Source organism: Plectropomus leopardus, chromosome 6 (assembly GCF_026936395.1).
Source record: "Plectropomus leopardus strain MGB_pleo_1.0 chromosome 6, ASM2693639v1, whole genome shotgun sequence".
NCBI classification, from domain to species: Eukaryota; Metazoa; Chordata; class Actinopteri; order Perciformes; family Serranidae; genus Plectropomus; species Plectropomus leopardus.
The window spans coordinates 32,343,521-32,367,518 of NC_142181.1; the positions used below are offsets into that span (position 1 = coordinate 32,343,521).

A 23,998-nucleotide genomic window follows, 5' to 3' on the forward strand; every position below is an offset into this window, starting at 1 on the left:
AAGGAATTAAACTAGTGTTTTATTCACAATCTACACAGAAATAGACATACAACTTAAAACATACAAAAACGCAGGTCAGGAGGAAAACATTTAAATACTGTGTGCATTTTTTAAAAGTGTATGTATATATAAAAAAGTGACATTTGTAGTTTTTTTTTCTCTGTCAAAAATAATACATTAAATAATTTATCAGTATAAACAAAGAAACCATAAGTAAATATATGCATGTATGTATAACGTCCATGAAAATAACATCAGTCATAATTCCATATCTATAAGAGAGACTATATGAGACCTTACTTACAGTAATTCTTGTCACTGTCTTAAAGTAATATTCTGTGCAGTTATTCAGCTGAGCATAATTCTTAAGTATTGCACCACTGTTGAATGTCACTCACCATTTGATGCGCAGTGTGCATATTTCTTATTTTTATTTCTACTCATATATATTGTTTTGTGCATTGTGTAATAATGCACATCTTTTTTTTTTTTCCTTTTTTTTTTATTCTAAGCGTTTTACATGCTAGTTCTAAGTGCTGGTCAGTATGACCAAAAATGTGTATTATGGTATTTTTATAGTTCGGGGCAGCTTCTCAGTATTACATTATATTTTTATTTTTCACTTTTGCATGGCTGGGCCTTTGTTTAGGTTAAGAGTGGCATATTCTACTGTCAGGACTAAATGATTACAGTTTAATACATTCCACATTTATCCTCATGTCTACAGTTCGATAACATCTTGTACATCGTTATGTAGTATATATTTTTATATTTTATATTTTTACACACTTTACATACTTAGAGTATTATACACGTTTTACATTTTTAAACATTTAATTTAAACATTTAGTTTAATCTTGTAAATTGTATTGTAGCATAACGCCTCATTTTTTATATTTCTATAATTTTACACACTATATATATATAGCAAATACATATTTTACATTTTTAAATGTTTTACACATTTGTGTGACGTTGAAGCATATGGTGGCACACACTGTAATTTTAGGTTTTTATGAAGGCACATTCTATATTATATTTTTTTATTTTGTATGTTTAATTTTATATTTTTACTTATTTCTTTATTCATGCAGGTACTGAGAACCTCTCGAGTGAGCTGTTCCTCTATTGGCTATCACTCGAGTCACAGATTAATTGACAGCTGCCTGAGCCTATCACTGGGCGCAGTGTCGCTGTGCTGGGTGGGGCCACACGCGCTTCGTTTTTCTTGACTTTTCCGTCCATTTCAGTTGATCGTCACTACCACCATACTTTATAACCGGGACAACATGGCTGCTACAGCGAGCCGTTACTACAGCGAAGACGGTAGGGCAACGAAACGACAGAAAACCGACGGGATGGCCACGGTGAGTTGTTTCTGTGTAACCTGCAGGGGAAGATTAGTTAGACTTACGAGACGAACACGCGCGGGTTGGTTACAGTTTTCGTGGTTGATTTGGAGTCATTCAGATGCGCGCGTGGAAAAAATGTGTCACGACGCGTCAGAGGTCAATAAATTATGTTTGTGGGAAAGGTTGTCGCACGTAACATTTATTTTTGTGAGCTGTTTCTCATATACGTCACTTCTAGGGGTGAAAGAACACATTCTGAGACGTTACGTGTACTATACCTGAGCTGTGCTAGCTGATAGGATCGTTCAGGGCGGTTCTCCCGGCCAGGCCTCGCCTGAGCCCGGCTTTGTTCTAGTACCGGTAACGGTTAGCATCGAGCTAGCAGCTATCTACACAGTGTAATCAGACCGGGCAGCAACAGCGTGAGGTCACATTTCATTGTGAATGTGCATGCAGATTTAACCAAACTAATACGTCTGTATAGTTGCAAAACAGTGTGTTAAATTAAACGTACGTAAGGCAGAACACGTAAATTAGCTGCCCCTCCCCCAACCGCAGTCACAGGTAATTAACGCAAAGTGTTGTTTTAGGGCAAATACAGCACAAAGAATGAGCAATAAAATCTCTTTTTAAAAACCGTTACTTTTGCAGCGCACGTCTTGTACTCACTCAGAGGCGGAAGAAGTAGCATGTGAGTATTACAAATAAAACGTGCTAATAATCAAAAAAGTAGAAGTATTCGTTATGAAGGAAAATGCTTACTCTCAGTGATTACGACGACGAAACGATGACTTTTAAATTATGTTGCTGCTGCATTAATGTGTGTGTTGTATTTTCATGTTGTGGATATTTACATTTGCGCTAATTTTAACGACTACTGCTCATAAAAAACACTTCATCCTTCAGTTTGTTATAGAAAAATTCCAAATCCCTGCATTTGAAGATGCACCATTTCGTAAGATCGTAATTTAAAGCTGTTGTGAATGACGAGTGTGGTGCGGGACAAAATTTAACTCAAAGTAAACGTATCTTGAATTTGTGCTTAATTCTTTATTGTACTTCATTCATTTTTATGGCAGAGACAATTCTACTTGAGCAACAGCACTAATAATATAAAAATGATTCTCATCTATTTTACCTTGGCCAGATGTTACAAAGCTTATCTAAAATTAAGTATGATTTAAAAAGTAGTATCAACAACAATAATATAATAATAATATGTGCAAGATAGTACAAAAACAAACAAAAATTTCCACAATAACACATGGTAGCTAGCTAAATTACTTCTACTACTTGTCTATCCCTGTACACACAGCAGTCTATAGTTAATTCATTTGATCACTAGACCAGTCCACCATGGTGTTATTTTATTTTATTCTGTTCAATACATAATTATTTTTCATTCCCATTTCAACTTCTACAATATCTTATATCTCAGATTCTCATTTTCACTTGTGTTTTTCTTTTTTTAAATTCTGTTATAGCGTCATTCAGTGTTTCCTGCAGAATTAGAATCTACGTTTTTGTAAGTCCGTGAACACAGCTCCAAAAATATAAGATAAATTCGTGGCAGCAGATATTTTAATTGGCTGTCGCAAACAAATGAATGTGTGGGAAACCCTATTATTGGACGAAGCCTGAAAACAGAGAATGTCATTGCCAGCAACTGCTTCTCTGTAATTGTTGTGCATATGACAATTAAAGAAACTATAACCAATGCTTAATATGTTTTAAAGAATTAAATGAAAAGGCAGAATACAGTAAAAGAACAAGATTGCATCAGAAAAGGCCCCCACGCATGTGTACTTGAGATTAAAAGGAGTAAATATTTACACTGAACGTGTTTGCTCATTTTCTGTTTTCTTCAACATAGGGATATGAAGATCCTCACAAGACCCTTCCGTCTGTCGTGGTGCATGTCCGGGGGCTGGTGGACGGTGTTACAGAGGCTGATCTAGTGGAGGCCCTACAAGAATTTGGAGCCATCAGGTAGAAGAAAACAGCTTAACTTATGTTTAAAATGGGTTTTTTTTTTTTAAAGGAAATGCATCCTTCTCACATTGCTGATTAATCACCCTTTGTTGGTCATTACTTGGATCTTAACAATCTTATCATATTATCATGGTGGGTGTGGTTAGATGGCAACTTGCAACATTTTTACCTGCAAGATATGAAATGTGATCCTCTTGATTTCCCTGTATCTGCTTCTTCAAAAATAATCATGATTTTGTTTGTAGCTATGTGGTGGTGATGCCCAAGAAGCGGCAGGCACTGGTGGAGTACGAAGACATGAATGGATCATCAACAGCCGTAACATACGCTGCAGACAACCAAGTTTACATCGCTGGCCACCCAGCCTTCATCAACTACTCCACCAGCCAGAAGATCTCCAGGCCGGGAGACTCTGACGACTCTAGAAGTGTTAACAACGTTCTTCTGCTCACCATCATGAACCCTATCTACCCCATCACCACGGTAAGTGCAAACATTTGGGCTACTGTACATCAACTCGCTATAATTGTTGTGATGTGTTTTTAATTCTTAGAGAAGAGTGGCACCCCTGTGAGGGTTGCTTTTTGTGCCAGCCTGACGGGTGTGTCCTTTAAATGTCAGTACTATTAGTATTAAACAGAAGCATCTGTGCAAAAGTCAGCGATATAATGATGTTTTCTGCAGTTTGATTCTGAGATGTTTTGTGTTGAAAACCTGCTGCCTAGTTATAATACTATTGGAATTTGTCATGCTCAAAATATTTCATAACATGACTCAGAAATGGCTCTTAACCTCTTGGTATGACAAATAACACATGTTGAACACTGACAGCAATCTAAATGTGGACTTCCGCCGCTCTAGTTTGCATTTTAGATTTAGGTCGGATTCATTATACTGCCATGCTGTTGTGCTCACTTTTATTTAACATTTTCCACTGTGTTGTGTATGGAGTTTTTTTAACCTGGTACATTTTGACAGGATGTCCTTTATACCATCTGCAACAACTGTGGGCCAGTCCAGAGAATCGTCATCTTCAGGAAGAATGGCGTCCAGGCGATGGTTGAATATCCTTTTCTGTGGTTGCTATCTGACGGGGCAAAGACTTCTAGTTTAACCATAACACCATAAATAAATCACGGCCTGCTGGATTTTCTGCAGGTTGTGACAGATAAACAGAAAAGCAGTTGGTGTCGTTTAATGACAGGAACCTGTTTGGTATGTTGCGTCAGTTTAGAACACCTGTTACAACCAAACCTGTTTTAGAACATGTAGGAGTATTTCACAGACACAAATGATAAAGAAAAACTGCTAGGTATATGCTCATGCACACCTTTTTTTGCAGGTGCTTGATTTAAAAAAAAAAAAAAAGTACCTACATAGTGTTTGTCATAACCCCTTAAAATTAAAGAGGAACTACAACACCGCATACCTGTTAGCAGGTATGTTTTCATTCTTGTGTGATGTCTGTGTTATCCTTCCTGTCATAAAGATAATCAGGTACTTCCCTGTCTTCTCCTTAACTTTGTCATTACATTCGACTCTGTGCAAAGCGCCCAGCGAGCCAAGGCATCACTCAATGGAGCAGACATCTACTCCGGCTGCTGCACGCTGAAGATCGAGTACGCCAAGGTACATCTGTAAAAAAAAACGACAGAAAACACAAAGCACAGCTAGTGCTCATAGAAAATAGGGGTGTGGTGGGTGCAGAGCAACACAAACAAACACCTGCACAATGTATAACACCAACACAATAAACCTGCAAGAAATGTTCGGAGTTGCCATATCGCCTCATGAAGGCAACATTATCTCCTCAGACTTTGCAATAGAATGATCTTGTGATGTATAGGATTATCTTCAAATGCTTTATATCCCTAAAATCTGTACAACGTAAGCTAAAAGTTTATGGAAGTCCCCAAAAAAATTAATGAAAGTATTGAAATTGTGTCAAAAATGCAATAATTAGGCTTTTTTAAAAAAATAAATAAATTTACTAAATATATACTCAAATATATACTCAGAAAATGTTGATCCAAAAGATTTCTAAGTGAAGAAACATGAACAAAATATTTCCTGACACTGCAAGTTTTTTTATGAGCAAGATGCAAAGGCATTTGATAGTTGTGTCATTAATTCCTCTGGCGCCATTAAGTGTTTTTGCACGGTTTTGCACGACGTAACATGAGGTCATCACAAGTACATTTTGACAACGGAAGCTTTCTGCTGTAAAAAGAATGTTCTAGCAACTGAAGTTTTTGTTTTAGATTGACATATACAGGATTATGCAGGCAACAATTTCAATTATTAGGTAAATAACATAAAGACAGCTTTAGCTTTAGCTGTTCTGCAAAAAAAACAAATGGTCTTGCTATCAGGGTTTTTATTTTACATTGGTTTAAACAGGATTGTGCAAACACAGAACAATATGGGGGTCAACACAAGTTTTCCAATAGTGTTATTTTTCCAACACTGTAATTTCATGTAAAATCCTTTTGAAATCATAAATTTATTCACCAAAAATGGGTCCATCTGAATTTTTTGTTTTGGTGAGACAGCAGCAGTTTTTAATTGGCACCATAGTCGGTCTGACTTCATGTCAAAGAGGATGAAGATACTGTGTGTGTATCAGCTTCAACTTTTAGTTTGTACATCCCTGTTTTTATTTATGATTTGTATTTCCTCAGCCCACTCGCCTGAATGTGTTCAAGAACGACCAGGACACCTGGGACTACACAAACCCCAATCTGGGAGGACCAGGTAAAACCTCAAAGACCCAAACACATTACCATGCTGAGCGCCACACCTTGCTGAGCATCCTTACTGCCACTAAGAGGAGTTTCAGCTTCACCTTCATTCATAATGCTACAGGGTAGATTTTTTTATTTGTACAATACAGTATTTTTTGTGAGGAACTTGTGGCATTATGACTGAAGTGTTGCTTTGGTTCTTACTGTAACACTTCTCAGTAAACACTGTGGTCAGGGTTCATATGCAGGAGTGGAAAGTTTGGGGAAATGAGCTGCAAGATAATAATATTCACGATAGATAACAGGGCTGGCACAATATCAGGTTTTCAATACACAGCTGTTGTGGCCAAAATAATTCACAATAACAATGTTATTGCATTATCTAAAGGAAATCTGAATATAAAAGTAATGTAAAAAAAAAAAATCAGCATCAAAAAATATATTCTATTTTTGGCAGATAAATTACATTAAAAATATGAGTGCAGAGAGGGAGACAAAGGGAGAATATTAAACTGTGTTGCAAGGTGCTAAATAATTTACACCATATGTCTATTATGTATAACATATCACATACATAATTTTTTATTTAAATATCAGTTATCTTCAGTGCCGACAAATTGCGAAACCCCTATTTAGAAAGTCATAATAATCCAGCTGTAAGAACTTCCTCCCTTGAAAAGAATGACATCATGAACGTGAAATGAATACACACAGTTCTAGCTAAATGTTTCAAAGCTAAAAATGTTGATGAGCCTTGCTGTATGTGCAGAAAGACAAGCACATTTTCAGTCAGAGAGAGGACGTGACTCGCACGCAACATCAACTGTATTTTCGGACATGTATAATTAGTGTCTTAACTGTAAGCCAAGACGTGATGTTTGGAAACAGTGTGCTCTTCTCTATATCTTTAGGCTAGAATTCTTGTTCTTGTGGCATGTTGTTTTTCTGGTGTCTTTGACTTGATAATAGGTGTTCATTTACTGGGTGTAGTCATCAGTAACTCTCCTTTTACTGGGAGTCTGATCGAACTGTTTACAAAAACAATGTAGCATCAGCAACAATTGATGGGCCTGTGTATGTAGCTTTAGCACCCGAGTTGTAGTAGTTCTTGAACAGGTGAGGTTTCAGCTGTTGAGTTTTCTGCATGTTGAAGCTGCCCAGAGACAGAAGACAGGTGCTGTTGTCTGATCTGCTGAGTGACGGTTGGTTTAAGTAATGTTTATGTTACAGTGAATATTGGTGCAAAAAAATGTACTTTTTGGTTATTAAAAAATTGTCTTAAACTTAATTCTGAGTGGCATTAAAAAGTCTTAAGTCTAAATCTACCATGCCGCAGGAACGCTGGCTACGGAAGATGCACTAAATTCAGGTGAAGAAGAACCTTATTTTAAGTCTTATTTTGATGAACAGATTTAATTAACAGGAAAGTACCACAAAACAAAAGTCGAAGTCGTGTTGTCTTTATTTAAATGTGAATATGCAATGAAAACATTTTGTCTCTACAAACAAAGAATAATAGTAAGAAATAATTGTGATCTCAACATTTATCAAAATAATCATGATCATAGATCATAGGTCATGATGATAGTAATCCTGCAGCATTAGTCTCATATCAAAATACTGATATGTGGATATTTTGCCCAGCCCTGAGTTCAGGCAACATGTATTTCAACTTTGACTCTAATGGCAGTCATGGGGGGGGGTTCTTGCCAACAAAACTGATCCTGGTCTTTTCCACTGTAACTTTTACATTAAATTATCCTTTTCATTGTTTTTGAACTTGACTGACATACTGAAGTCTAGCACTCATGAGTCAGTGCAGCCAAAAAGGTTTGATATTAAACAGAAAGTGGTTGGACTGAGGGGAGCAGCCCTTTTTCTAAGTGTGATTTGTGTGATGAGTGAGAGCAGAGGCAGAGACCAGCATCAGTAAACAGGCTTTCTGCAGTATCATGTAACTCTTATCTCCTCCTGATAAGTCGGAAATCTCAGCAAGTCCAAAAAAAACATGCTCAGGAGGGAGAGGCAGATACATGCTGACAACATCACCACTCCGCAACCACCATCTCCACTTCTTCAGTGAGGACACTATCATACAGAGGGCCAAAACGCCCCCGAGACACAAGGGGATAAACTACAAGACACCACCCATTCAACATGACGATGTAGGACTGATTTACTACTCACTCCTCATCTCCTCATTCAAGAGCCACGAAGACAACGCACACTTCTAGAGGGTGGGGAGTTTTGGGCGCTGAGCTACACTTGGGCCCTTCCCTCCTTCTACTTTTCATTTTGAGACACAAGACACATTGAAGCAGGCCAAAGCTTGCATCTACAACTTCCCACTGTCGACACCAAACGGAGACTGATACCAGAGAAGACACCCAAACAGAAGGTAGACATCTCAGACATCTCAGTACAACAGATACTGATACTAACCAGTCGTAAAAGCCTCGGCCCTTCCTGTACTGTTTTGGGCTGCGTTGCTCGTCACGCTTGTCGACACGAAAACAAAAACATTCACCCTCCAACACTCGCTGACGCCATCCCAACTGATCCAATAGATGACTCACACCCCTGAATCAAGCTGTAGCCAGCCACACTGGAGTCAACACAAGACAACTGATGAAGACACTGCTGACAACACCGTCAAGCACACTCAGGCCCATTTTTGGTTTTATGTGTTTCCTCCCACATGGAATTCAGCTTTTCTTTCTATGCTCTTTCTCACCTCCTCATCTCTTTCTTCCCCTGATTTCTTACCACATGCATCCCTGTTAAGCTGTCCCTTTTTCTGAGTGCAGTTCTTGATATTTTAAAGAACCTGTGTAACACCTTCCATGTGATGCAGGTTTGGCAATATGCGGCTAAAGAGGAGCCACCTTCCCCAACTGAAATGTGCTCTATGGCAGCCTACCAGTGGGCGCTAAGCGGATTATTCCAAAAAGGAACAAAAAGGATGGAAATGCCAACCAAACAGCCAACCAACGCACCAATGGGCGTTTCAACTTGATAAAACCAGGAGTGGATCCTGAGGTGGAGAGTTGTTTCCCCAAAAGAGGAAAATGGATAAGAGTAATGGATGAAATGAATTGAGTGGAGAGTGGTGGGACTACTGCAGCAAATATCTTCCTCCCCACTGTTTGTAAGCATGCAGTAAGTAAATCGAGACCCTCCTCAGGGAACATCACTGCACAGCACCACATGACCCCAAAGCCCAGCACCCAACATCGCCACACAAGACTGACATGACTCCATTTTCTCCCTCATACAGGCTTAATAACCTTTCTTTCTTGAAGAGGGTGTTGGTTGGGGTTCTGTCGGAGCCAATGTTTCTAATGTCACTCAAACCTACTGTTTGTCTTGTCCCAGGAAATCTCATCTAAACGTGGACTTACTTTGGGAATTGAATCATGTATTTAATCTGGAGAAAGGGTGTGAAATTGATTTGAGTAGGATGTGCTTGACTCATGACCAGCCCACAAATTAAAGACAGCTTTTCATCCAACAGCCACGGTGGCTCAGGGTTCCCACGGTCATGGAAAACCAATAATAGTCATTGAAATTCACAGTCATGTTTTTCAGTCCTGGGAAATTCATGGAATTAGAAAAAATAGATGAAAGATTGAAAAAGTCATTGAAATTTTGTGTAATGAAATTGTTACATTTATCTTTCTCTGATGACCATTCATATAGTGTAACATAATGGCAGCTCAACATTGCTCTGATTTGTATCGATTTGTGACATTTTGCTTACCATCACGTTTCTCTATTTGTCCATTCCATCTCTCTTCGTGTATACCAGCTACATGAAATTATGTTTTAATGGGGTTTGAATCTGATATGTTCGTAAAACCAGGGGCAAGTGGGACAACGGGACAATATGTCATTAAGTGTCATTGAAAAGTTGTAGAAAAGTATTGAAATTTGTCCATGAAAAAGTGTGGGAACCCTGGTGGCTGCTGGTGTCCAAAATTTACAAGCTGCCTTTTATTTTGGTTGCCAAAATTGGCCCGGTTGGTCACCTGCAGATGTACCAAGCCATCCGTATTTCATCAATGCATTTATCCTGAAATACTTCATAAATGAGGGCAGACAGCTTTGTCGTGAGTGGTTTTACTGCACTCTGCTGACATTTTTAACTGGGGTAATTTCACATTTGCCCGGACACAGATGTACCTTTTGATTAACCCAGCTTCCATTCTGACTGTGTATGATTGTGTACCTGTACAGATGGTGATGCAGATGGCAATGGGAGCAATGCAGGTGTGTGTGAGCGTACAAACTTTACTTTTGAATTTAGTCATTTGTGATACTTATGCAGAGTGACTTTTGTTTGATGTCCCTTACCTCTCCACCTCCTCAATCATCAGCCTCCACCTCATGTTTGCCATTTTCCACTCTTCCACTTTATATGCTAAAAGTTGACCATTGTTGGATCTGGGTGTGTTATAAGGTCATTTATATAGAACCTAATATCAGTCTTGCCATCTCTTACATCCCCCGCCTCCCTCCCCTTTTTCCAAAACCAGTTTGATACAGAGCAGGGTCGATCACCAAGAGTTTCAGCTACTTGGTTTGATTGTCTGGAGTGTAATGTGGGGGGAGGGTTATAAATCTGTGTTGGTGTGGCTCTCTACAGGCAAGATGACTCAATATTGAAATGCATGCATCTGTCTCAAGCACTAATTTAAGTCCTTGATAAAGTTGCCCATGACAGATTATTAATGGCGTGCAATCTGAGGCAGATTTTGGCATCAAAATGTCATGATACCATATCTTAAATTATCAATTTTATCTATAACATTTTCCTTCTCTATCTTTTCTCCTCTTACTTTGTCCTCCTGTTCTCATAGAAGACGTGAACGCCAACCCCAATAAGCGCCAGAGACAGCCTGCTCTGCTGGGCGACCACCCTCCAGAGTATGGTAAGTCTCTCACTCCCAAACAAGAAAACAGTGTAGTCAAAACACTCCTCTACACTCGGATGGACAAATTCACAAAGACTGTTTTGCGGCCACCGATGGCACCATGATTTTACTTGCAATCACAAATGCTACGTCTCAAGGTCCAATTCACAAAAAAATGTGCTAATTGAATTACTGAAACTAAACTGTGTGAAGTCATGTAGAAAGAGAATACTCTCTCTTAATGGAACAATGTTGCTCTCTCTTTATTGTTTATTGTTTTCCCCATGAAAACTGCAGCACTGGATCTAATTTGTGTAACAACAGCAAGAGAAAGTTGTCAAACTTGACAAACTGCTGCTGAGGAAAAATATAAAACTCAGAGTACCACCTGCGCTGTGTTCACCTGCAAAAACCTTTAAATCGCACATGGTCAGCTGCCACCAAATATAGAACCGGATACCTGATTTATGTTGGAAACACTGTGTCTGTGTCAAAGCTTAAAAGAAGGGATGTCCCAACCACATTTTTTGCCCCGATTTGAGTTATTTAGTATTGAGTAACTGCCGACACGGAATCCCAATCCTATACTTGTGTTTTTCTAGATAATACAGCTGCACAGTGCACACGTAAAGAAGGGTTCTTTATAGTTATCTAAAAAATAAACTTTTGTCCTCCACACATCTTTAAACAAATTGTACTTAATTAATGAATTAGTCGTGTTGGCTAATTGCTCATAGGCTGTTTTTGCACTTGCAGTGGTGTGGTGATTGTGGTTGTAGTAAGTTTGCCACACTGTCTGTCCAAGTGGGGCAGAGAAACCTTGCGCTATAGTTGAAAGCAGAACACAAGACTCTCATACTGAACTGAATTGAAAAGAGTGCTCACAAATTCAGTAAGAAACATTAAGTTCCTTATACTGCACTTTTGTGTCTGGTGTGTGCTGTTTTGCTGGTGGGGCTCAGCTGCTGCTCTTACACACAGGAGCTCAGCAGAATGGAGAAACAGTAGAGAGTTGACCAATCAGCACTCCGTGTTGCTGTGGATGAAAGTAAAAACACTACCTGACAGTTGATATAAAACAAAGGATCGGATGACTCTAACACCTAAAAATTCCCAGTGAGTCATAAAATTGGGATGTCCCTACTTAAGAGGACTACTTCTATTTATTACCTGTGATACATTCTGTGTCAACAGTCTGGATTATTGAGCTTAATGTGTAGAGGTTGATGTGAGTTTATGAATGGGTCCTCCACACAGTTGCAGTTAATTGTCATTTTCAACTGAGACTCTTTTGAAACAAGATCTATTTCTTGGTTCATTGATAGTTTTCTTGAAAAAAAAAAAGTTCTCTCCAGAGTTGTTTAATTTCTGTTTTTTCTCCTGCTTGCCTTATTCTTCAGGAGGTGGTTACCACGGCTACGACGAGAGCTACGGATCCCCACCCTTTGAGGGTCGCCGCATGGGTCCACCAATGAGAGGACGTGGAGGGAGAAGCTACGGACCAGGCTTTGGACCTCCTCCACCTCCTCCTGGCGAGTATGGTGGCCACGCTGAGTCTCCAGTTGTCATGTTGTACGGATTGGACCCCGTCAAGATGAACGCAGACCGTGTCTTCAATATCTTCTGTCTCTATGGCAATGTAGAGCGGGTCAGTATCTGAGAGAAGATGGTTCATCTGTGCTGTGTAGGGGAAGGAGAGATTGTCCCCAAAATAAGATTTACAAACAAAAACAATCACATGATACTTAATAACTTTTACATCAATTTTCTGTCTACAGAAAGATAAAAATGTATACGTTGTGCAGAAGAAACAAACATTTATTTTTGTTCCAGGTTGTGGCACCAGGAGAAATAAGAAAATTGCAGTTATCCTTTGCTTGTCATTATGAAAATGACTTATTTGTGAAATCCCTCATATAAATTTTATTTTTTCTGTGAGCAGGAGATATGCCACTATAGGTAGCTGCACTTAAAATAGTAATGACTTTAATTTCTCAATTAATCCCAGGCATTAAAGGTGGTATATATTGGCAGAAATGGAATATATTTTGAAAAAACATAATTATAAGAATAAATCACCTAAAAAAAAAAAGAATGTGTTTTCATCACCTTAAGGCCCAAAAACACCAAACCAATATCAAAGAACTAGTGGCAGCAAAGGTCAACTCACTGTGAAATGAAAATAAATAATAAACATAATTAATATAGCACTTTTCATGCAAGGGATGCAGCTTAAAGTGCTGCACAATAGAAATGCAGCACAAAGCGTAAAAGACAAGATTAGATAATAAAAAGACAGTCGATGATAAAATGTTAGTGTGAAGTGCTTTATTTGGTGTTTTTACCAGTTTGAATTGCCTGGTTTGTTTGTTTGGGAGAGGTAGTGGATAATTCAGCTGCTGGTAAAAACCTCCTGACAGTGAACACTAAAAGAATCCAAACTGGGAGTTCATACTTGTCGCAAGGGAGAAGTTTCAGCTGGTTGCAGTCTGCACCTCTCACTGCTAGATGCCACGTAATCCTACCCACTGCTCCTTAAAATAACATGCTGATGTTTAAGCGGGATGAGGACTTCAGACTAAAATAATGGATCATTAACTGAAAATGGTTATTAAAACTAGTGGGTCTGTTTTTCATGAGTGGTGCTTTTCTACAAAACTAAAATATCCTTATTTGGGTGTAATCCTCCATATCACACACACACAAACACACCCTCACCCCAAGCCAGTCTTCTCAAACTCAAGAGTTTGCGCATACAAATCAGTCTTGTGTGTCTCTTAAGGGCAGCTGTCAATCCTTTCCTCTGTCACTTTTCACAGGTAAAGTTCATGAAGAGCAAGCCTGGGGCAGCCATGGTGGAGATGGGAGACTGCTATGCAGTGGACCGCGCCATCACTCACCTCAACAACAACTTTCTCTTTGAACAGAGACTGAATGTCTGGTGAGTTCATGCTACCTAGTGCCAAAATCCCCAAATCTTGTTATTCTAGAAATGTAGGTGTCAGGTCAAACAAACAACCGAAGAAGGAAGAGAGAATTATAGGGCGTTTCCACATTTCATTGGTCATTTTGGTTCAGTGCAGTTCAGTATGCCTTTTTCTTTTCATTTCCACTGTGAAAAGTTGAGGATGGTACCTTAAGTACCAATAGAACCATTCCCATTTTTGGTCCCCCCACTTCTTGGGGTACCTATTACACAGATGCAGTACTAAAAGCTGGAGTTAGATACACTGAAATCAGTTGCTTGGTCAGTAGAGTATCAACAGTTTTTTATATATTAGTAATCTAGTTTTTCATATATTAGTAATCTACAGTATATTTATAAAATGAAAGGATGTCTTGCAGCTGCTGGAGACTGAGAAAAATTCATTTGTATTTGTATTCGATGTCAAAGTGAATGCAGAGGTACTATACTGAAATTCTTAGATTGAAATGATTTAGTGCACTAGTGAGGAAAAAAAATCTGCACTAAAACCCTTGATGTTAATATCAATATGAATGCAGTTTAATGAATTAAATCTACAATCCTCCTTTACTGCAGCGTGTCCAAGCAGCAAGCCATTGTACCTGGTCAGTGCTATGAACTGGAGGACGGTTCTAGCAGTTTCAAGGACTTTCACGGCTCCAGGAACAACCGCTTCACCTCACCAGAACAGGCGGCCAAAAACCGCATCCAGCACCCGAGCAACGTGTTGCACTTTTTCAACGCCCAGCCAGACGTCACACCAGAGGTTTTCTCTCAGGTCTGTAGAAGGAGGAGGCATGTTTGGAGAAGTGTAGGTTATGTATCGACACAACATCAACTGTACTGGCTTGTAATTCGACAGCTACAGGAGGAAAGAAATTACGTATCACTGCTGATTGTGCTTATATACTGCCTATTGATGTTAGATTAACTAATGAGTTCTTTTTTACCATTTGATTTGCAAGCAGGACTGAAATGAAAATCCTGCTTCTCTCACTCGGTCAGCGCGACTTTTGTTCTTTAACGCACACCCTTACTATGAGCTAAGTTAACCTTCGGTGGAGTCGTAGATGAATCAAAAGAATCATTCATGAGTCATTTCATTAGTGATGAGTGAACAATATGAACCAGGTTTCTTAAAAGAACTGAACCTTCATCACTAGTATGGCCAATTGAAAATATTAAGGAAAATATACTAAAATATCTGTTGCAAGCTTGGACTACCTGAATAAAAGCAACTAAAGAGCTGTTGTATATGCAAATCTTAAAGTGTGTGTTTTTTTTTTTTACAGATTTGTGAGGAGATCGGTGTCAAGAGTCCTGTCAACGTCAAAATGTTCACAGGAAAGAGTAAGCTGCTTTTATTCTGCTTATTGAGATGTTTTGATTTTACATCAAGTGTGGCTACTGTCACATCTTGAATCCCTTAAAAGAAATAAATAAAATCAACAACAAAATAGCCAAGCTTTAAGTAGAAAAACTAAACTGAAATAAGACACAAAAACAAGTCTTGAAATACACTTTACCCTGCATATAGAGTTATGTCTGTATCTAGAATGTGTGATGTGAACTTAACTCCTCTAACCACCAGGTGGTGCCGCTCCCAGTGACCGCAGTGCTTCAGGTCTGCTAGAGTGGGAGTCTATCAATGATGCCATGGAGGCGCTGGCCATGATGAACCACTACCAGATGAAAAATGCAGGTATGGCCCTGAAACTGTCCCATGCACCTTGGTTCATGGTGGTGGAGAAGGAATTCAGACTGGAAACAGCCTTACACATTAAAAATTAAAATAAAATCCAGGAGTTGATGAAGGCATGTTGATCCAGGTACCTGAAGACTCTAGTTTGAGTAACTATTTGAAGGCTTATAACTGGACAGTGTTTTATATTGTTTTAAAGAAATATTTCACTACTATTTTTAGATTAAACGGAGTAAATTTCATGAAAAAGCCATAGTGCAGTATGTCATGAAATTTCATTTAAAAAGCCATAGAATACTATATCAAAGAAGTGTCAAAATATCATAAAAAGTCATGTCGTAAAAATCTTGAAAAAAATGCAGTATAGAATGTTATCAAAAATCATGAAAAAAACATAGCGGTCAAATTATCATAAAAAGTGTCAACATTTCATTAAAAAGGTCAGTGTATTACTTCCTAAAATTTCATTAAAAGTACTGAATGAATAGTATCAGAATTGAATTTAAAAAAGTCATAGTAGAATATGGCATGAAAGTGTCAACATTTCATTAAAAGAAGTCAGTATAGTTTGTCATTAGGTCACTGTATAGAATTAAACTGTACAAGTTTCATGGAAAAAAGTCTTAGTGTTGTATGTCAAAGTGTCAAATTTTCATTTAAAAAATCTTGGTAGTATTTATTTAAAAAGTGTCGAATTCATCAAATGCTGTGCAAGTGCTATTATAGTATAGTATAGAACATGTTAAAATATTATTAAAACTTCATAATATAGTGTAGCCTAAAAAATGTTATAATTTCATTAACAAATTCATAGTATAATACAGGGGTAGGCAAGTAAGTTTGGCCTTGGGCCAATTTTTTTCTAAACAATTAGATGACGGGCCAGAACATACTCAAAGGCTAATTTAAGAAATTGATTGGGAAAAAAAAAAAGCAACAGAAATTTGCAACAGACCGCCTTACCAGCCACGCATGTGTGTGGGAGAATGGATCAAAATAACTCAAGAAATAACAGAGGACATGGATAGACCCATTATGAAATTAAATCATTATAATCTTAATGAGCTTGGTTTTATTTCCCCATTTCAAATTGTGAATAATAAATATGTAGCCGATCATTTTAATTTTGAAAATGACTGCTCTGTTTTTACACACAAAACATCACCACTTGGACTGATCATGTCAGGGAGGATAACTTATTTTAATAATTATTTGATATAGATTAACTTTCTGAATTATTTCTTGGCATGAGTGACCCCACTCCTCACGTACAACGTAGCTTTTTTAAAATCTTTTTTTTTATCATTTTTTGCATGCTGGAGGTACGATATTACTTTGTGTGCAGAGTGAAGTTAGCTAAACATTTAACCTGTCAGCTAGCAAGACAAAATGTCACTTTCAAAAAGTCTAAAGATGAAGGTTGACAGCGAAAATATGACACTCATGGAAGAATGGTGAGACAAGTGTAAGTACATACGACCGAGTTTCATGAGGTATCTCTTTCTGCGAGGTCCACTAAATGCTGCATAGATGCGTTGTTGAACGATGTGCCTGGATTAATTATCAATGTCTAAGTCAGGCCAATTACTTTTCCCTAGCTAGTGCATAACTCAGGGTAATCTATGTGGATTGTATTTTAACAGTAATGGGCTATTGGTCAGTTAGTTGCATCAATGTGTCATTTACGTCAGATTCTACTTTTTTGCAATGATTTTGGTGTCAGTGTTTTTCATAAAATTAAACTTTAAACCTTTGTTCCTGTTCACAGCTGTGGCACCGTGGCCCACAGTCACATAAGTAAAATAACGTTTGAAAGATTTTGTTAGGTTAGGGTTAGGGTTACTGGTGTTTTGTTTTTTTTTTTAATACCACACATTGCATGTTGCTATTTCAGCACCAGGCGCTGTCCACTACAGTGCAGCCCGCAGTGTCTGTCTCTGTCATTCACTCCCACCCTCAGCATGATTAAAAGCATAATCAGCATTCTTCAGACAGAGGTGGATTCTCTGTCAGTCCAGTATTACTAGAAAAAAAAATCCAATTATCAAAATAATCTGGCAGGCCAGATATTGCTGGAGGGCCAAAGTTGCCCCGGGGTAGCCGGATGTTGTCGACCACTGGTATATTATGTCAAAAACACATTAAAATATTAAAAAGTCAAAGTGTGTGGGTGTGCCAAGGGTGTGGCATAAAAAGTGTCAAAATTTAAAAGTTATAGTTGGTCAAAAACAAGTGTTAAAATATATATATAAAAAAGTCATACATTAAAGTGTAAAAAAGAAATTGTAAAGTTTGTCAGTTTCAAAATTTCATGACAAAGTCATGAAAAAAAATCTCAAGTCAAAGTATAGTATGGCACAAAAAAGTGTGAAAATATAATTTTTAAAAGTCATAGTATGTCAAAAAGAATGTTTAAAAAAATAAGTCATTATGGCACAAAAAGTGTCCTAATTTCATCAAAAGCCATTGCATGTCAAAAAGTGTCATGGGGGGGAAAGTCACAGTAAAGTATCTCATACAAAGTGTCTGAATTTCATAAAATGTTAGCTTAAAAATTACAACATTACCCTAATAAATGTATAAATTACATTCCATCCTCTATCTAAATAATATATTTCTAATATCCCAACAAGGGACAAATACCCCATAAACCCACACTGGAGCTAAACCTCTAAATAATGTCTTTCAGAGGATGACTAACAATCTCATAGGTCATGTTCATATTTCTTAATCTTCTTTCTCTCTCTTTCCAGCTGGTCCTTATCCTTACACCCTCAAACTGTGCTTCTCCACCGTCCAGCACGCCAACTGAGCACACTGTTGTTGCTAGTAAGATGGAGACTGGTCCACCATTCCCATGCTCACATGTACTTGGACCATGACTGCTTGCATTACACCTGGAGAAAAATTGATTTTCAAAAACACCTCAAATACTGTGAAATGACACATTTTCACAATGCAATTGATCCCTAAAGTGCAAACTCATCATATTTGATATATAAAGCAGATCTAACGAATGCTAACAAGCATTTAAAATCTTTGATATTTATGCCCCAGATGTGGTTTATGGAGTATCCGTACCTGTGTGTCTTCAATATTATGTTGTCCTTTTACTTTTTGTATTATGCTTATTCAGTAACCTGATGCAAGAAAGCATATTTGACAGAATTGGTTTTATGCTCAGGTGGTTAAGTGGCAGTGGACAACATGATTTTGTAAAAGAGTTGTCTTTTTGAATTTTTATTATAATAGCTCACTTTTTTGTTGTTATTTTAATTGCTACCAATTCCATACTGTGTCTCCATGTCTGATATACAGATGGAGAATTGTTTTGTTCTAAGAAAATAAAAAAAAATAATTTAAAGTTGAGTTTATTCTGAATTTCCTGTTTAGGGTTTAAGTTTGCTTCCTGTCTGTTCTTTAACGTCATAGTATAGTATATCATCCAAATTACTGAAAAAATATCATGTTATACTATGTCATCAAAAATCATCACAAAAACATCACAGCATAGTATGTTAAAAATCACAAAAAAAAAAACGTAATCACATAGTATGTTGTCCAAACTCATGTAAAAAAAAAAAAAAAAAAAACGTCACAGTATAGTAGGTCATCCAAAATTGTACATGACGGTGACAGCAGTAAAGGAGAAACTGTTCTTGAGGCGTGAGGTTTTGGTCCTGATGGAGGGTCTCAAAGTCTGTCCAGTATCAGAGGGGTTGGCCACACTTTAACATGCATGCCTCAGGGCCCTGGAGAGGTGTAAAGGTCATGGAGAGATGACAGGTGGCAGCCAATCACCCTCTCTGCAGCATGGATAATATTGTTCTTGTCCCTCACCATGGCTGCAGCCTACCAAACAGTATAGTATGTTGTCCAAAATCATTAAAAAACCTCATAGTATAGTCTGACGTTCAAAATCCTTAGAAAACGTCATCGCTTAGTATGTCCAAAATCGTGAAAAAACATCATAGTATAGTATGTCCTCGAAAATCAGGAAAAAACGACGGTTTAGTATGTCGTCCAAATTCGTGACAAAATGTCATAGTATTCTATGTCGTCCAAAATCATGAAAAAATGTCAGTATAGTATGACGTCCAAAAATCCTGAAAATTACGCCATGGTTTAGTATGTCCGAAAACCGGTCATAGTATAGTATATTGTCCAAAATCATGAAAAAATGTCATAGTATCGTATGTCATCAAAAATTGTGAAAAAACGTCATAGTATAGTGTGTCGTCCAAAATAATGAAAAAACGTTACAGTATGTTATCCAAAATTTTGAAAAGACATCATAGTATAGTATGTCCTCCAAAATCATGAAAAAATGTGATAGTATAGTATGTTGTCCAAATTTGTGAAAAAACACCATCATATAGTATGTCGTCTAAAATTGTAAAAAAAAAACACCATGGTATAGAATGTCGTCCAAAATTGTGAAAAAAGTTCTTAGTATAGTATGTCGTCAAAAATCGTGAAAAAAACGTCACAGTATAGTATTTTGTCCAAAATCGTAAAAAAAAAAAAAAACCCAAAACAAAACATAGTACTTTATTTATCCACTAGCTAAATTATGATCTTCTTGGCCCCCCCTTTTTTTTTTGGAGGTTTTCTCGTTAATAATGAGTTTAATCTCGTAAATAATGACTTTTTTCTCATTAATAATGACTTTTTTCTCGTTAATAATGAGTTTTTTCTCGTAACTAATGACTTTAATCTCGTAAATAATTAATTTTTTTTTCCTTAATGTGGCCCTAATCCTCCGTCGTACTATAGTGTAGTGTTTTGGTAGTTTTTTTTTCGCATGCCATATTTGGGTGTTTTTGGCCATTTTTGCAAAGTTCTATTCTATGACCTGTCTCAGCATGCTATTTAATGTTGTTTTCTGCTGTTTTTTGGGAATTTCATGTTTTCAAATTTTTCGCCATACTATTGTATGGTGTTTTGATCGTTTTTCGGCATGCCATATTAGAGTGTGTTTTCTGAACATTCAATGCTATGGCGTGTCTCGGCAGGGTATTTTATGCTGTTTTCAGCCATTTTCAGCTATTTTTTGGACATGTCATATTTTGACATTCTCCCCATACCATAGTATGGCATTTTAGGTTGTTTTATCAGCATGCTATATAATGGCGTCTTGGGCCTTTTTTTTTTTTTTTAAATATTCTACACTATGGTGTGTCTCAGCAAGGTATTTTATGCTGTTGTCCGCTATTTTCAGCTGTTTTTTGGACCTGTCATATTTTGACATGTTTTGCCATACTGTAGTATGGCATTTTTGGTCATGTTTTCGACATACTGTTTATGGCATTTTTGGCCATTTTTGCAACATTTAACATTTTGGTGTTCTGGGCCTTTTTTTGGAGCATTGTATGCTATTGCATGTCTCGGCAGGCTATTTCATTCAGTCTTCAGGTGTTTTCAGCTGTTTTTTGGACATGTCATATCTTGACATTTTTTGCCATCCTACAGTATGGCATTTTAGGTCGTTTTTGGGACATATGGCGTTTTTGGACGTTTTTGGAAAATTCTATGATGGAGCGTGTCTTGGCAGGCATTTTATGCTGTTTTCAGCTATTTTTAGGACCTGTCATAATTTGTGACGTTTTGCCATACTATGGTATGACATTTTGAGTTTTTTGACATACTTAATTATGACATTTTCGGCCATTTTTGGAAAATTCTATGCAATGGCATGTCTCAGCAGGCAATTTTATGCTCCTTTCAGCTATTTTTTGCACATGGCATATTTTGACATGTCTTGCCATACTATAGTATGGCACTTAAGGTCACTTTTTCAACATGCTATATTATGGCATTTTGGACCATGTTTTGAACTTTTTGTGCTATGTTGCTGTTTTCAGCTGTTATTGGGACATGTCATATTTAGCCATTGTTTGCCATACTATAGTATGGCATTTTTGGGCATTTTGGGCTGTATTTGGAACATTTTGTACTATGGCACATCTTTGCACGCAATGTCATGCTGTTTTGGGGTGTTTCCAGGAGTTTTTGGGACATGTCATATTTTGACATTTTCCCATACTATAGCCTTGCCTTTTCGGTCATTTTCTGGACGTGCAGTATTTGGGTGTTTTTGGCCGTTTTTTAAAGTTTCTTTGCTATGGCATTTCTTAGCACGCTATTTTATGCTGTTTTGAGGTGTTTTAAGCTGTTTTTGGGACACGTCATATTTTGACATTTTCCCATACTATAGCCTTGCCTTTTCGGTCATTTTTTGGACATCCTACTTCATGGTGTTTTTGAATGTTTCTGAAAGTATTTTTGCTATGGTGTGTCTTAGCTCGCTATTTTATGCTGTTTTGGGGTGTTTTCAGCTGTTTTTGGGATATGTCATATTTTGAAATTTTTCCATACAATAGCCTTGCCTTTTCGTTCATTTTTTGGACGGGCAGTATTTCGGTGTTTTTGGCTGTTTTTTAAGGTTTCTTTGCTACAACATGTCTTAGCACGGTGTTTTATGCTGTTTTGAGGTGTTTTAATCTGTTTTTGGGATGTGTCATATTTTGACATTTTTCCATACTATAGCCTTGCCTTTTCGGTCATTTTTTGGATTTGCAGTATTTGGGTGTTTTTGGCTGTTTTTGAAAGACTTTTTGCTTTGGCGTGTCCGGAAACTATTTTTTATGCTGTTTTGAGGTGTTTTAAGCCGTGTTTGGGACATGTCATATTTTGAAATTTTTCCATACTATAGCCTTGCCTTTTTGGTCATTTTTTGGACGTCCTACTTCATGGTGTTTTTGAATGTTTCTGAAAGTATTTTTGCTATGGCGTGTCTTAGCACACTATTTTATGCTGTTTTGAGGTGTTTTAAGCTGTTTTTGGGACATGTCATATTTTGACATTTTTCCATACTATAGCCTTGCCTTTTCGGTCATTTTTTGGACGTGCAGTATTTGGGTGTTTTTGGCCGTTTTTTAAAGTTTCTTTGTTATGGCTTGTCTTAGCACGCTATTTTATGCTGTTTTGAGATGTTTTAACCTGTTTTTGGGACAAATGACATTTTGAAATTTTTCCATACTATAGCCTTGCCTTTTTGGTCATTTTTTGGACGTCCTACTTCATGGTGTTTTTGAATGTTTCTGAAAGTATTTTTGCTATGGTGTGTCTTAGCACGCTATTTTATGCTGTTTTGAGGTGTTTTCAGCTGTTTTTGGGATATGTCATATTTTGAAATTTTTCCATACAATACCCTTGCCTTTTCGTTCATTTTTTGGACGGGCAGTATTTGGGTGTTTTTGGCTGTTTTTTAAGGTTTCTTTGCTACAGCATGTCTTAGCACGGTATTTTATGCTGTTTTGAGGTGTTTTAAGCTTTTTTAGGGACATGTCATATTATGACATTTTTCCATACTATAGCCTCGCCTTTTCGGTCATTTTTTGGATGTGGAGAATTTGGGTGTTTTTGGCCGTTTTTGAAAGACTTTTTGCTACGGCGTGTCTTAGCACGCTATTTTATGCTGTTTCGAGGTGTTTTAAGCTGTTTTTGGGACGTGTCATATTTTGACATTTTTCCATACTATAGCCTTACCTTTTCGGTCATTTTTTGGACGTGCAGTATTTGGGTGTTTTTGGCCGTTTTTTAAAGTTTCTTTGCTATGGCATTTCTTAGCACGCTATTTTATGCTGTTTTGAAATGTTTTCAACTGTTTTTGGGACGTGTCATATTTTGACATTTTTCCATACTATAGCCTTGCCTTTTTGGTAATTTTTTGGACATCCTACTTCATGGTGTTTTTGAATGTTTCTGAAAGTATTTTTGCTATGGTGTGTCTTAGCTCGCTATTTTATGCTGTTTTGGGGTGTTTTCAGCTGTTTTTGGGATATGTCATATTTTGAAATTTTTCCATACAATAGCCTTGCCTTTTCGTTCATTTTTTGGACGGGCAGTATTTCGGTGTTTTTGGCTGTTTTTTAAGGTTTCTTTGCTACAACATGTCTTAGCACGGTGTTTTATGCTGTTTTGAGGTGTTTTAATCTGTTTTTGGGATGTGTCATATTTTGACATTTTTCCATACTATAGCCTTGCCTTTTCGGTCATTTTTTGGATTTGCAGTATTTGGGTGTTTTTGGCTGTTTTTGAAAGACTTTTTGCTTTGGCGTGTCCGGAAACTATTTTTTATGCTGTTTTGAGGTGTTTTAAGCTGTTTTTGGGACATGTCATATTTTGACATTTTTCCATACTATAGCCTTGCCTTTTCGGTCATTTTTTGGACGTGCAGTATTTGGGTGTTTTTGGCCGTTTTTTAAAGTTTCTTTGTTATGGCTTGTCTTAGCACGCTATTTTATGCTGTTTTGAGATGTTTTAAC

General features: G+C 37.3%; 1 protein-coding gene across 4 annotated transcripts; it reads left to right on the forward strand.

Annotated features, from left to right (window-relative positions):
* Positions 1-1,208: 1,208 nt before the first annotated feature.
* On the forward strand, positions 1,209-19,037 carry LOC121938969 (heterogeneous nuclear ribonucleoprotein L-like). 4 transcript variants are annotated; one of them, XM_042482118.2, is made up of 14 exons: positions 1,209-1,367; positions 3,226-3,341; positions 3,590-3,827; positions 4,323-4,408; positions 4,877-4,973; positions 6,026-6,098; positions 10,325-10,357; positions 10,948-11,019; positions 12,402-12,649; positions 13,821-13,942; positions 14,543-14,744; positions 15,259-15,316; positions 15,558-15,668; positions 18,422-19,037. In XM_042482118.2, exons 1-14 carry the CDS (start codon positions 1,290-1,292, stop codon positions 18,478-18,480), a joined length of 1,593 nt encoding a protein of 530 aa, XP_042338052.1. In that variant the 5' UTR covers positions 1,209-1,289; the 3' UTR covers positions 18,481-19,037. The 4 variants fall into 4 exon arrangements, with proteins under 4 accessions (XP_042338052.1, XP_042338053.1, XP_042338054.1 ...); XM_042482119.2 differs by having other exon boundaries at positions 10,951-11,019; XM_042482120.2 differs by lacking the exon at positions 10,325-10,357.
* The last annotated feature ends 4,961 nt before the right edge of the window (positions 19,038-23,998 follow it).